Genomic DNA, 15398 nt, shown 5'->3' on the forward strand with positions numbered 1-15398 from the left:
AGCAAGTACACGAGAGTCAAAATATGACCTTGAGTATATCCCACCTGAATTTAGAGACCATCTCAAGAATAGATTTGATGCGTTGGAAGACCAGAGGAGTTGTGGAATGACATCAGGGACATCATCCATGAAGAAAGCAAGAGATCATTAAAAAGACAGGAGAGAAAGAAAAGGCCTAAATGGATGTCAGAAGAGATTCTGAAACTTGCTCCAAATGTCCAGTAGCTAAAGCAAAAGAAAAAAACGATAAAGTGAAAGAGCTGAGCAGAAGATTTCAAAGGGCAGCTAGAGAAGACAAAGTATTATAATGACATGTGCAAAGACCTGGAGATAGAAAACCAAAAGGGAAGAACACACCCATCATTTCTCAAGCTGAAAGAACTGAAGAAAAAATTTAAGCCTTGAGTTGCAATACTGAAGGGTTCTATGGGGAAAATATTAAATGATGCAGGAAGCATCAAAAGAAAGTGGAAGGAATACACAGAGTCACTATATTGAAAAGAATTGGTCAACGTTCAACCATTTCAAACATATGACCAGGAACCAATGGTACTGAAGGAAGAGGTCCAAGCTGCACTGAAGGCATTGGCAAAAAACAAGGTTCCAGGAATGGACAAAATATCAATTGAGATGTTTCAACAAATGAATGTGGCGCTCAGAGTACTCACTCATCTATGCCAAGAAATTTGGGAGATAGCTACCTGGCCAACCAACTGGAAGAGATCCATATTTATGCCTATTGTCAGGAAAGGAGACACAACTGAATATGGACATCATCGAACGATATCCTTAATATCACACATGAGCAAAATTTTGCTGAAGATCATTCAAAAGCAGCTGCAGCAGTATATCAACAGGGAACTGCCAGAAATTCAAGCCAGATTTAGAAGAGGATATAGTACCACGGATACCATTACTGATGTCAGAAGGATCCTGGCTGAAAGCAGAGAATACCAGAAAGATGTTCACCTGTGTTTTATTGCCTATGCAAAGGCATTTGACTGTGTGGATGATAACAAATTATGGATAAGATTTGGGAGAATGGGAATTCCAGAATACTTAATTATGCTCATGAGGAACCTTTACATGGATGAAGAGGCAGTCATTTGAATAGACAATGGGATGCTGCATGGTTTAAAGTCAGGAAAGGTGTGTGTTGACGCTGTATCCTTTTGCCATACTTAGTCTGTATGCTGACCAAATAATTTGAGATGCTGGACTATATGAAGAAGAATGGAGCGTCAGGATTGGAGGAAGGCTCATTAATAATTGTTGTTATGCAGATGACACACCTTGCTTGCTGAAAGTGAAGAGGACTTGAAGCACTTACTGATTGTCATGGATTGAAATATGTCCCCCCCAAAGATTTGTGTATCAATTTGGCTAGACCATGATTCCCAGTATTGTGTGGTTGTTTTCCATTTTGTGATTGTAATATTATGTTAAAGAGGATAAGAATAGGATTGTAACCCCCTTACTAAGGTCACATCCTTGATCCAATGTAAAGGGTGTTTCCTTGGGGTGTGGCCTGCATTCCCTTTTATCTTACAAGAGATAAAAGGAAAGGGAAGCAAGCAGAGAGTTGGGGACCTCATACACCACGAAAGCAGTGCCAGGAGCAGAGTGTGTCCTTTGGACCCGTGGTCCCAGCGCAGAGAAGTTCCTAGTCCGGGGGAAAGACTGATGAGAAGACTGACAGAAATAAAAAGCCTTCCCCTGGAGCTGATGAACTGAATTTGGACTTTTAGCCTACTTTACTGTGAAGAAATTAATTTCTCTTTATTAAAGCCATCCACTTGTGGTATTTCTGTTATAGCAGCACTAGATGACTAGACACTGATGAAGATCAAAGACCACAAGCCTTTAGTAAGGATTACACCTCAACATAAAGAAAATAAAAATCCTTACAACTGGACCAATAATCAACATCATGATAAATGGAGAAAGACTGAGGTTGTCAGGGATTTCATTTTACATGGATCCACAATTAACACCCATGGAAGCAGTAGTCAATAAATCAAAAGACGCATTGCATTGGGCAAATTCGCTGCAAGAGAGCTCTTTAAAGTGTTAAGCAAAGATGTTACCCTGAGGACTAAGGTAAGGCTGAACCAAGCCAAGGTGTTTTCAATTGCCTCATATGCATGTGAAAGCTGGACAATGAATACGGAAGACTGAAGAAAAATTGGCACCTTTAAATTGTGGTGTTGGCAAAGAATATTGAATATACCATGAACTCCCAAGAAAATGAACAAATCTGTCTTGAAAGAAGTACAACCAGAATGCTCCTTGGAAGCAAGGATGGTGAGACTGTGTCTCACATACTTTGGACATGTTGTCAGGAGGGATCAGAAGGACATCACGCTTGGTGAAGTAGCGGGTCAGTGAAAAAGAGGAAGGCCCTCAATGAGATGGATTGACACAGTGGCTGTAACAATGGGCTCAAGCATAACAACGATTGTGAGGGTGGTACAGGACTGGGCAGTGTTTCATTCTGTTGTGCATAGGGTCGAAATGATTTGGAACCAACTCGACAGCACCTAACAACAACAACAACATGAAACAAACAATAATACATGTAGCTAAACCATGTATATGAGACTAAATGAGCACACCAGCTAAGGGCCAAGAGCAAGAAGGCAGGAGAGGGTAGGAAAGCTGGTAATGGGGAACCTAAAGGTAGAGAAGGGAAGAGTGTTGACATGTTGTGGGGTTAGCAACCAATGTCACAAAACAATATGTGCATTAATTGTTTAATGAGAAACTAATTTGCTTTGTGTCCCTTCATCTAAAGTACAATTAAAAAAAAATATTACAGTCAAGAAAACTCTGTGGAGCAGTTCTACTCTGTAACATATGGTGTCACCATGAGTCAAAATGGATTCAGTGGCAATGAGTTTGATTTTTTTAGTTGCCCTATAACATAAGCCATCTGATGGATTCAAGAAAAATTATGATTTTGTATTCTGTCAATAGTTTTTCTTATTTTTAGGGTAGAGTAATGCTCTTATCTGCTTTCTATATGCTAGGGGGATCTGGAACTCCCATTTTATCTTTAAAGATATCCTACAGACTAAAATCCCACACATTTTTTCAATAATGCATTGCAGGGTTAATAATATTCATCATCATCAATCTCATCTTCACATGTTGCTGAGTCATAGACCAGCTGGGATATGGAAAAGCTCAGACAAATATTATGCATGGCATCCTGCTAGATATTCTCCGGTACTATCACCATTCCCCTGTTCTATCAGAAGCCATGGGAGTTTCAAAAAAATGTCCCTCTTTATGGGCAGAGATGGCTGACCGACCAACAACATCTATGTTCCATTCTACACTGGAATTGCCATTGAGAAGAAATTTCTATGCCATAAGCTACACTTCCCAGCCCACCCCGCAGTTAGGCACAGCACGTTACTGTGTTCTAGCAAATGGAATACTGCAGAATTGATGTGAGCCACTTTCAGCCTTGATCCATAAAAGCCTCTCACGCGGTGCTCCTTCATGCTTCTTTCTTCCCTACCACCGGCCAGATGCCAATGCCCACAGTGATCTGGAAAGTTAGATGTTTAAGATGGCAGAGCCTCCATTATCCTGGATCCCTAATGATTGTAGAACTTACATCCCCCATCTCCCCAGTCACTTTTTTTTTTTTCCATGAGTAAGAAATAAACTTCTACTGTGTTTTTGCTAATATACATGTATTACATATTATTATATAGTTCTTTCGTTTCATTCTCTTGACCAATGACATGGTCAACACACTCTGATTAAGAGGTCTTCCAGATTTTCGAGGCACCTGTAGGTCATTCATGAGGAATATTGTTCGAGACTCCAACCCATCACGTGCAGGTGAAGCTGAGAAGCTAAAAACTAGATGAGATGTGGTACGTACAGACAATGGGATTTTACTCAGCCATAAAGAGAAATGAAGTGCTGATACATGTTACAACATCGATGGACCTTGAAAGCATTATGCTGAGTGAAATAAATTAGTCACAAAGGGGCAAACATTGTACGGTCCCATTTACACGAAATATCTAGTATAGGCAAGTGTACAGAGGCCAAAATTTTTTAGAGGTTACCAGGGAAGGGCAGGAGGGAGGAGAAAAGGGGAACTCACTGCTTAGGGACCATTGAGTTTCTGTTAAGGGTGACAGGAAAACTTGGAAACAGAAACTGGTAATGGTTGAACGACATGATAAACATAACTAATGTCACTGAACTAAACATGTGAAGAATGTTGAAATGGCAAATGATTCATTACATATATATTAAGTGTTATAAAGATTTCATCTGATGTGTCAACTCCAAATTATTATTAGTGGCTGTCTGTAGTGCTGTGTTGAGAAAGTGTCCAGGCTGATAGACAAGAGCACTGTGATTAATCGGCAATCCCTGTCATGGGCAAGTGAGGTAAGATGATGGCATGGGTTCAAAAAAATATGTCATCCCTGAGGCTTAAGCCAATGCCCTTGGATGCATCCTGTAGGCTGTTCCTAGAAATATAACCCAGATTTGTACGTCTCAAGTAAGAGGCACTTACCACATTCTTGCCATGGCTTCTATCTAAATTGGTATGATTTACTGGCGACTTTAACAGGACAAGAAATAAATGAAATCCAGACTTTTCCCTGCCTAGATTCTGCTCTTTTAGTTCTGAAACGAGGTATCTTTCAAGACTCAAACATTCTAGCAATGCAATCATTAGTAGTGGCTAAGTAGATGATTTTATCAACTGGGATTGTGACCTGGTATCTTTAAAACTAAGAACGACTGACTACCTGTCTAATTTACAGACTGAGCTGGCAAATAGAGGTAAACAAAGACTACGAAATGTTCCTTTGATATAGACAAAACTTAGGTGACTAAATGGCAGGGAGACTCCTCCTTTTTCCAGTGGGAATTAGAGATACTTAGAAAAGTTCCCATGTGCTTGGATTTCTTAAATTCCATGTTTGTAGTTATAATTTTCTAGATGACACAATGATGAAGTTCAGATACACACACCTGAACTCAACAAATGCTGCACTCAAACAAAATCTCAGTGTATCTTCTTAACATACTAGAGATTTTCTATTTTCACAGAATAGGGGAAAGAATAGTGTCTATTCATCACAAAATAAAATACATGAGTTAGCCAAGAATTTCAGGATATTCTTGAGAAAACAATCAGACACATCCAAATGGAAGGATATTCTGCAAAATAACTGGCCTGGAATCTTAAAAAAATGTCAACGTCCTGAAAGAATTAAAAACAAAACTAAGGAACTGTTTTAGATCAAAGTGGATGAAAAAAGCATAACAACTAAATGCAACGCATGATCCTTGATTGACTCCTGGATAAAACATAACAAACAAAAAAGAACTATAAAGGATTTTTTTTTTTTTTGGTCTATTAGATAAATTTGAATGTAAACTCTTTATTAGATTATACCAATGTTAAATTTCTTAAGTGTGGTATTGTAGGAGAAGGTAGAAGAATGTCTTTGTTCTTAGAAGTGCTGCAGTAGTTGAGACCATGGTGTCAAATGTCTGCCACTTACTCTCAAATAGCACAAAAGGAAAAAAGTGTGTACATATTATATAGAGAGAGATAAAGCAAATGTGGCAACAGTTGGTGAATCTAGATGAAGGATATATAGGGATATATTATTCTAGTCTTAAAACTTTTCTTATAATTTCATATTAAAAAGTTGGGGAAAATAAATGAAATGAAAAAAAGAAAGTAAGATAATTTATATTTTATCAAATTCAATATCTAAGACAAGAATAGCAATCAAAAAGTTTAGATGTTGATAAAAATTACTAAAAAATTTATAATTATATTTATATATCTATGTGCATATATAAACGACATCACATTACAATAAATTTCATCTAGTTTTTCCACTTAATGTTATATCCTAAGCACTTTCCTATTTATAACCTAAGTGCTCTTAATTACTACTTTAATAACTTCATGGTATTCTTTTGAGGGAATATGTATATTAGTTAACAATTCCACAATTTAGATTTCTAACCAACAATGCTTCAATGAGCATCTTTGTATGTAGTCTCTTCCATATGATGGATTCCAATTGTGGCATAGAGTATTAAAAAAAAAAAAAAAAGTTGGATCAAATGATCACTTATGAAGGACTTGAAACACTCTAACACGATTTATTCTTTTAAACAGCTAGTGAGGTTGTTGTTGTTATTAGGTTACGTCGAGTTGGTTTTGTGTGACAGAGTAGAACTGCCCCATAGGGTTTTATTGGCTGTAACCTTTATGGGAGCAGATCATCAGGTCTTTCTCTTGTGGAGCTGTTGATCCGCCCACCTTTCAGTTAGCAGCCAGGCTCTTAGCTGTTTGTGCCACCGGGGTTCCTTGCTGGTAAGGTAGTGGGAGCGTAATAAAAGTAAGCCATTTTGAACAGCTGGCATTTCTCTGAGCCTGCATAGTTTTAGATTGCTAGCACTCCCTCCCCCACGCCCCATAACTAGTGGTGGGACCTTGGGTCTCTCCTTGCCACGATTTTTTCCTTTACAGGAGTTTTTACAGACTGAGGTTCTGGGCACCAAGAGGTCAGTGACAGTGGTAGGGGGTCTTTAAGTTTTTCAGTATTTCACCAGTTTAACAGAAACCAGGCATTTACTTACAATGAAGCTCATGTGAATGAGCTTAAAAGTGGACTTTCCAGCCTCAACTGAGCCTCAGCATGACTACACCCCAGCCAATAGCTCGACTGCAACCTGAGACCCTAAGCCAAGATCACCCAGCTGAGCTGCTCCCAGATTCCTGACTCTCACACAGTCAACTCTGGACAGGGTGTATGTTCCACGCACTGGAACAGTTCACGGGAGGGAGAAAGGACGAGGAAGTTATCTGCCTAGCATCTGCCAATCTCCTGTTTCCCACTGCTCAAAGTTCATTCATAGGAAATTAAATCCTCTGCCTTTCTGAGTTGCCTCATTCAGCCCCATCAGCAACTGCTCAGGAAAGAAGGCCTTGCAGTTTGCCATTTAGATGGGTCTGGAAGCCGGGAGAGGAGCCAGATAGTCTAGGCCTGGGGCTGGTGAGCCTCAGGCAGTGAAGCCTCATGGGCTTGCACAGAGTTGGTTGGCTGAGATGGCTGAGGGTGAGACAGGTGGTGTGTAGAACGGGCCCCATGCACTGCTCAAATATCACCTTATCAGGGAGGCCTTCTCTGATGACCTTACGCAAAATAGAAGCCCCTTCCCTGTCTCCCTGTATGCCCTTATTTTGCTTTATTATTCTTCATAGCATTTATCCCCAACAGACTTATATGAGTTTACTTGCTTACCTCCCAATTTACCAACTGCAACCATGTTCCATGCATGCGGGGAATTGGTCTGTTTGTTCTCTGCTCTTTCCTCAGTGTCTAGCACAGAGCCTGGCACATTGTAGGTGTTCAACAAATCTTTATTGAACTGAATGACTAGATGAATTAAGGGGCACAAAGAAATGAAGAAAGTCTCCATCGTTACAGTCAGTTGGGAGGTAGGTAAGTGGGTGGCAGTGGGGCCATCTGAGGTACAAACAAACCTATTATAAGCAGGTTAGGGCCTAGGTTCAGTTGAAGGGAAGGCTCTATTTCCAGGGTTAAATTGCGCAGCTCCTAGGAGGAGGTAAGGAGCCTCCAGGATCACAGCTGCCAGGCCTCTGGGGCACCAGGCAGAGAAAAGAGCTGACAGAGGAGGAATCTCCCCTCATGAGGACTTGGAGGACTGAAGGGGTGTTGTCCACCTGGTCCAGAAGGGAGGGTATTACTCCCTGCAGAGGCCACAGTGGGAAAGGATCCTATCTTCTTACCATGAACTCTTTTCCTAAACATTTTGATTATTTTCTACCTCTGGAACCAGTACTTCTAATCTAGAAATGCCAATAAAATGTATCTTCTTTACTAATTGTGCACAACCACATTTTCTAAATGAAAAATTAGTGCTACCTAAGGAAAGGGATTAACTCATTATTTTATTACCCAATTGTTTTAGTTATCTAGTGCTGCTATGACAGAAATACCACAGGGGGTGGTTTTAAGAAACAGAAATTTATTTTCTCACAATTTAGGAAGCTAGAAGTACTAAATCAGGGTGCCAGCTCTAGGGGAAGGCTTTCTCTCTCTGCTCTGGAGGAAGGTCCTTGTCTCTTCAGCTTCTGCTTCCTGGTTCCTTGGAGATGTCCGAGTATCTTGGCATCTATTTCACTCCATCTCTCCTCTGTTTGCTTGCTTAATCTCTTTTATATCTCAAAAGAGATTAACTTGAGATATACCCTACACTAATCCTGCCTCAGTAACATAACAAAGACGATCCATCCCCAAATGGCATTATAACCACAGGCACAGAGGTTAGTATTTACAACACATATTTTTGGGGGAAATAATTCAATCCATAACATCAGTAAAGATTTTATGTGTTTCTTACTTTAAATGAAAATTCTCTTTTTTACTCCCCTTGAGTTCTGCATGCCCTTGGTTTAATATAATCAATAGGATCTTTAGTCACATTCTCTCTTTCCAGTGCTTATTTTCTCTGTGGGATTCACTCTGGAAGATAGTCTATTCTTGAAGTATGTAGGAGCCCATATTGAATTACAGAGGGGAAGGAAACTATAACAAATACTGGGTGACTGCAATTCGCTGGAAATTGTTTTTATGGTACTTTTCTCTATTAATGTGAAAAATGTGTATAACAAATACTGGGTGACTGCAATTCGCTGGAAATTGTTTTTATGGTACTTTTCTCTATTAATGTGAAAAATGTGTATAATAATACAGGTAGAATTTCCCAAGTTGAATGGTACACTATTTTTCTCTCAAAGGATATCAAAAAGCAATGACATCTTGTTATTTTACCAGAATGGATAAACTCCACCAGGAAAGACTAATGGGGTAACACAGCGACATTCTCCTCACCCCAAATTATTTGCTCAAGTTTATCACTGTTACTTTGCCAACTTGACTTGAGGAAGTGGCATGCAGAACACTTTGGCAATTAGGATAGCCTTAGTTTTGGTGGGAGTCCCTGGGGGGTGCACACTATTAACACTCTCAGCTGCTAACTGAAAGGTTGGAGGCTTGAGTCTACCTAGTGGAGTCTTGGAAGAAAGTCCTGGCAATCTACTGCAAATCAGCCATTGAAAGAAAACCTTATGGACCACAGTTCTACTCTGACACACGACAGGCAACTGTTTGGTTTAGGTTTATTTTAGTTTTGGTGAGGAAGGCTATGGCATCCTTGGAGCGGTGAACCTGACTGGCCCTCAGACCTATTTTGTGCGGGAATGATTTGCATATCAATGACTTTCACCATTCTTGGCTCCCGAGGGATTGTCCCTTCTGGGAGGGAGGCCTGGTGGAGGTAACAAGCACTTTCCCACAAACTCCTAGATAGGCAGGCTGTGATGTTATACGAAATAATCCAAGTAACTACCAGTTTTCTTTACAGGAAGTCAGTGTGCTTCTCTAGCATATAATTTCACTTCTGAGGGAAAGTTCTTTCTGGTAGGACTTGGTGCCATTAACAGCTAATTCACAGATTTTAACTTTGAAGTTTTTTTTGTCTGTTTTTACTTGAGAGGGTTCATTTTAACTATGCCTCTTGACTGTATAATTTACTTTTCTGTAAAACAAGGGATTATAACTGTACATATTTCCTCCACAGGGAATATAACAACCAAGGGTTTAAACATTTTTAGTTCTTCGTGGCTCTGGAAACTGGAAGGCCATCACTGACAACCCAGTACCTTTTTTTTTTTTTCCCTTGCTTTTAAGGTATTTTGTTGTTTGTTTTCATTCCAATGCCACAAAGCTAGATATTTCTAAAGTGAGATGAAAATGAAATAGTTAATTCCTCTTTAATTTTACTTGGCTTTTACGTGCCATCATGATTCAAATACCAAAAAACTCTGCTTCTAAAACTCATAAAGAAATGTAATAATACCTAATTTAGTACTATAAATATTAAGGTGCTAAACACTGGTCATTTGTATTGGTGTCGCTGTAAACAAAATTTTAGCCACTTTCCTGTTTCCTAAGTACCATTTAAAGGTTTTAGTGCAAATATACTTCAAAAAAAAAAAGAACGAATATTCAAAAATTTGAATCGAAACCACTAAGTTGTTGATTATAACCCACGAATTGGGATTTTCCTGATTAGATATTTTTAATTACACATTTCTTCTTTAGAGAGCTCAAGGGACCACATGAGCTGTACTTTCCTAATGAGTGTGGTATTCCTTACAACTCCCAAATGAATAGCCCTGCCTGGAAAAGGCAATTGCCATGGTTGAGTAGGAATTAATGTAGAAGGTGTAGGAAAGGAAGATGACTTGATTCAGTTTTCACTTGCCTAAGTCACAGATGTTAAACTCAACTTTCATCTGAGGCACCACAATAGAAGAGATAGGAAATTCCAAAGCGAGGTGCTGAGATGCAGACTTTCAATCAAAATACCAAAGACCAGTTTCATGAGTCTTAAACTCTTTCTCTAAAGAAGGAAATGAAAGTGTCTAGGAAGTGGAAACTGAGGGAAGATTTTGTGAAGACTATTTCTTTGGTGAGACCAGTGATATGATACCTCCAATGGCAGTGAAGGGAGGGCTTCAATATGTCCCTCAAGGAACAGTTACCTATAGTTTGTGCACAGGGGACTGATGCCTGACTCCAGCCTGAAAATCTTCTTGGGCTTCTTGGGCAACAGAGAGAAGATGTACTACGTTGTTAGTGCAGTGGAACAAATCACTTTTATGTGGCTTTTCTAGCCATGGTCTTGTAACTCCCACAAAATGATTGGTTGGGTCACAATCTTGTAAGGGATTGGTTGATTTACTATGCAAATAGTGGTGTGAAAATTTTCCTAATGGGATTGTGTCCCTTACAGCCCAGCTAGGGGACTGGTTGGTTTTGTAATCTTGCCAGGCTTATATAAGGGCCAATTCCATAGAGGTTTAGGGGGACCTCATTACCATGAAGAAGAGTCTGGAGCAGAGTGTGTCCTTTGAACCCCAGAGTCCCAGTGCCAAGAACCACCTAGAACCACCTAGACCCCAGAAGAGAGAGCTGTAACACTGAAGACAGAGAGATGGTGGGCTGGCCCCATGGAGAGAGAACTGGGTGCCTCAGTGCAGGAGGTTTGCTAGCTACCAAAGAGCTGTAACATTTGCCTGTGCAAGGCAGAGGCCTGAGTGTGCCCTGTGCAACATGCTTCCCCCCCGCCACCAGGCAGCATGGTGGGAGCCATGTGGGCCTGGGGAGCGTGGCTCAGTGATTAAGCACTTGGCTGCTAACCTAAAGGTCTGCAGTTTGAACCCCCTAGAGCTCCTTTGGAGAAAAGACCTGGTGGCCTGCTCCCGTAAAGATTACAGCCTAGGACACCCTATGGGGCAGTTCTACTCTGTCCCAAAGGGTCGCTATAAGTTGGAATTGACTCGACAGCACACAAAGGCAACACCATGGCTGAAAATCATGGCAACCCTGAGGCTCTGTGTAATGACAGGTGATGTGCATGTGCAGTTTATCTCTCCACTAGCTCCTTACCGCTAAACATTCTCTGAGTAAAGGCATTTTGAGAAAGCATTTGGTGATCCTGAAGTATTATCAGTAGCTCTCTTTAATGCCTTGATAAATAAAATTTAATAAATACATAAAACTCATTACATCCTTCATACTTGTCTTCTAAAAAAGCAACAACATAAATACCTTTGCTAATCTGTTTATAGTATAATATTTTAAATGTGATTTACCTTACAAATGCTAGAAATGAGCAGGATGAAGGTCATCTGGGCTGGCAGGACACGAGCAGTCTGAAACCAGATCCTGGCTGTGGAGCAGAGGGGAGACAGTACATCCTTAAAAATACAAAAAAAAAAACCAAACCCAGTGCCCTTGAGTCAATTCCGACTGATAGCGACCCTGCAGGACGGGGTAGAACTGCTCCATAAAGTTTCCAAGGAGCACCTGGCAGATTCAAACTGCAACCCTTTGGTTAGCAGCCGTAGCACTTAACTGCTACACCACCAGGGTTTTCTAGCACATCCTCCCAAAACACACATCCTTAGGAGGGCTTTAACAGGACCATAGTTGTATAAGGATAGAAGTATCCCAGAACGCACTTTATGTTTCATTCTCCCCAGTCTCCTGGAACCTCCTCTGATCAGGGGAGTGAGGAGTGGGTAGCAGAAAACAAACAAAACACCAAAGCGAGGAAAACAGTGCTATGCCTTTTTCCCCATTGTCTGTCCCCAAACTCATGCCACAAATACCCAAACGGTGCCTGTTTGTTGTTGGTGGAGTCGATCTGACTCATGGAGAACTGATCCATAGGATTTTCAAGGCTGTGACCTTTAGTAAGCAGATTACCACACCTGGCTTCCGAGGGACCTCTGGGTGAGTTTGAACCTACAACCTTTCTGGCTGGTGCTTAACCGTTTGCACCACTTGAACACTCATTCAAAAGATTTAACTTGTCCCTAAATTGCTAAATAACTGTGAGGGACTATTTTGATTTCTGGCAGAGTGTAACCGAACAACTTCTAGGCATCACATTTGCTATAAACACCTGCAATACACAGGCCCTTATGACAATCCATTCAACACTCCAGCCATGGAAAGAATGGTGTCTGGAGCCAACTATCCAAGTTCACCCAAGTGCCTCGGGATTTTGGTCCCAAATTCCTAAACCTCAGTTTTGCTGTAACCCAACTCCTCCCCATTCTTCACTGCATTTCTTTCCATCATGCAGTTGGAAGTCCAAGCAGGTCCAAGGTTCACGGCCAGTGACTTCCGTTTTTGATTCCCTCAGTAACCACTGGTCACCTTTTTCTATCCAGGCACCTCTGGCCCACTGACCTCCCCTCTCTGTCTCAAACCATTCGTGCAATGCTTCTTCAGCTCTTCCTCACCCTTTAGGATAAATTGTCCCTTGGATTCCACACTCAGAGACCACTGTGAGTATTCCCATCCCCCAAGTCTCAATACCCCTATCCTTCACCCCATTTCAAAGGTGAGCAAGAAACCGCCAGCAAGTTTTGTCAGCTGCTGAGGAAGACTAGTGGGTTCCTAGGGAAACGGAGAGGCAGCAGCCATTTTAGTGGCATTTGCTGTATGAAAAATATATAGACACTGACAACACCCCCCATCTCCATACACCATACACAAACCCGTGGCGCCCTCCCACCTTCTCCGCTTCAGAGGCCCCAAGATGAGCGGCGGGGCCCAGGTCTCCTGGGGACGCAGTGGCCACCTGTAGCAGGTGGCCGCACCCGGGGTTGGCACCCGCCCCCCAGGCGGGCGGGACCGCGGGCCTCCTCACCGCGGGCGCCGCACTGCAGCCCGACAGCGGCGGGCGGGCGGCTCGGGCCTCCCCGCCCCGCGTCCCGCCCCTCGTGTCCCCTCCCTCGCCAGTCCCCCTGCCCCGCAGGTCGCGGGAGCCCGCTGGGAGGGCGGGTCCGTCGCCGCCGCGCTCGCAGCAGGGCAGGCAGGGAGGAGTGGAGTCCGCACCCCCTGCTAGGTGCAGGCTGAGGCAGAGGGAGCGCGGGAGGTCGCCGCTGCCGGGGACACCGCGCACCGCTGCCCAACATGGTCGCTGCGCACGCTGCCCATTCTTCCTCCTCAACCGAGTGGATCGCCTGCCTGGATAAAAGGTATCTCGGGAAGGGTCCCCAGCTGGGGTCCGGGGCTCTGCGGCGCTGCCCTTGCCCCAAACCCGCCCGTGGGTTCGGCCGCTGGTGCCGCAGCTGGATACCGGGGCGCAGCGTGGCTGGGGCTCGGGGTGGCGAGGGCCCCCGGCCTGGGGAAGGGGCTGAGAGTCCTTGTCCGGGATGCAGAAGGACACAGACCCCAGCCTCTCCTGGGGTGCCACCTGCTTGAGATTGTTACACGTGGTGGAGAAAAGGCAGCGCAGTGGGGGGAGAGAGCACCGTCCTTTGCAATCCTCCCGCCCTCTTCTTCCCATTCTCCTCGCCCCCCGCCCACCCCTGACTCCAGCCTCCGCTTTTGGATGGGGGTTTATTTTCTCTTGGGATCACGGAACAGAAGAATAGAGTCATATCTTTTTCCGGCTATTCAGACCATTAGGGGTAAACGTGATTTAATTAGGGGTAAATATAATTTAGGAGAAGAGGCAGGTGCAGAGTAACATTCTTTTTTTTGTTCCCGAAAGCAAAGTGTGAGGGACCCAGTAGAGCTGTCAAGTCCCTTGCTGAAAATCACAACTCTCTGCCCCCGCAGTCAGTGGCTCAAGGTCTGTGCTAGGAAGGTCACGCGGGAGGCTGCTTTCGTCTCAATACCGTCTTCTCGGGAAAAGACCCTTTTTCTAAAACAATTAAAACCATAAACCATTCCAACTCTAGACGACAGCCCTGTAAGAAGGGTGCTGTGTGTAACAGCGGACTGCAATTGTTTTTGGGCTCTGACAGCCTAATATTCTGTTTGGCCAGATTGTAGGTTTAGCAGTAAACATTACACGGTATGTTAGTAATTATAATTTTTTTTTTTTTTACCCTGATTAAAAGGTGATGCATCTGAACTTTTAAGAACGGAGCAAGAAATCTTGCAGAGTGAGCTGCCTCTGGATTTCGGAGTTGCATGCAAAAAAGGGCAGTGATTCACATCCTGCAGCTATCTGCATGTCATCTCTCTTTGCACTTGTGTGAAATATTGCGCTCTGCCATATTGAAATTTTTACAATTAGCAGATTCATAACCAGATCAAATTTGAAAATCTTAAGTGACATGAGCTGCATACTCTACTATTATAGGCCTTTGTTAAAAAAATTAATTTGAGGAGAGCTAAATGTGGCTCATTTGAATAACTTAATATATGTGAGAAATAATCTTGACTTTAATTACCACACACTAGCAAGATTTTTTTGGCAGACAGTGTCCTATTTATGTCTAAAATGATATGTACTAATATTAGAAGAGTTGCATGCAATAAATAGTCAGAGAATTGAAGTGATGGTTAAATCATATGGAATTAGATAGAGGAACTAAAAGCACATTGAAGAGTCTGCTAATGTGATAAGTAATCTAAATTTAATAGTTTAGGGAAGATGAATTACAAGAGAAGAGCAAATCAAGCTCTTGCACTTAAACTATAAGGAGTAGTGCTTTCTCTTGAGTGAATTTTTTTAGATAATTACGTATTTCTATTTGCAGAAATGCATGGCATGGCATTTTTGAACTGTTGGTAATTCATTTGGAAGCCTTTTTTAGTCAATAAGAACTTAAGGCAAAATCATACAGCAATACTAACACAAGACGGGTATATTTGTCTGTTAAATACAATGTGTATTTATTTGCCCAAATGACTTTGTTTGAAATGGATATTTAGAACATGGTGCCACAATCTAATGCCACCATTTATAATGGGGAACAAAGTCTACCAGGG

At 42.2% G+C, this 15398-nt stretch overlaps 1 protein-coding gene and 1 long non-coding RNA gene across 11 annotated transcripts in view; one reads left to right on the top strand and one right to left on the bottom strand.

The window, feature by feature from the left end:
- The window catches only part of LOC126077798 (uncharacterized), a 106268-nt gene extending 92902 nt beyond the window's left edge, over positions 1 to 13366 (bottom strand). For both annotated transcript variants that reach the window (XR_007517851.1, XR_007517852.1), the window contains exons 1-2: positions 13186 to 13366; positions 11753 to 11829 (exon numbers count right to left, since the gene is read on the bottom strand). This is a non-coding gene — a long non-coding RNA (uncharacterized LOC126077798). The remainder of the gene's footprint in view (positions 1 to 11752; positions 11830 to 13185) is intronic.
- A 23-nt stretch (positions 13367 to 13389) lies between these two features.
- RAPGEF4 (Rap guanine nucleotide exchange factor 4) overlaps positions 13390 to 15398 on the top strand; it is a 348490-nt gene continuing 346481 nt past the window's right edge. For 3 of the 9 annotated variants that reach the window (XR_007517849.1, XM_049887456.1, XM_049887457.1), the window contains exon 1: positions 13390 to 13651. Coding sequence is in view for 8 of the 9 variants with exons in the window: in XM_049887456.1 (XP_049743413.1) it covers positions 13587 to 13651 (65 nt within the window). In the remaining variant the exon portion in view is untranslated. The remainder of the gene's footprint in view (positions 13652 to 15398) is intronic. The other 6 variants (XM_049887443.1, XM_049887445.1, XM_049887453.1 and 3 more) reach the window with 4 other exon arrangements.

Source organism: Elephas maximus, chromosome 6 (assembly GCF_024166365.1).
Source record: "Elephas maximus indicus isolate mEleMax1 chromosome 6, mEleMax1 primary haplotype, whole genome shotgun sequence".
In the NCBI taxonomy this organism is placed as follows: Eukaryota; Metazoa; Chordata; class Mammalia; order Proboscidea; family Elephantidae; genus Elephas; species Elephas maximus.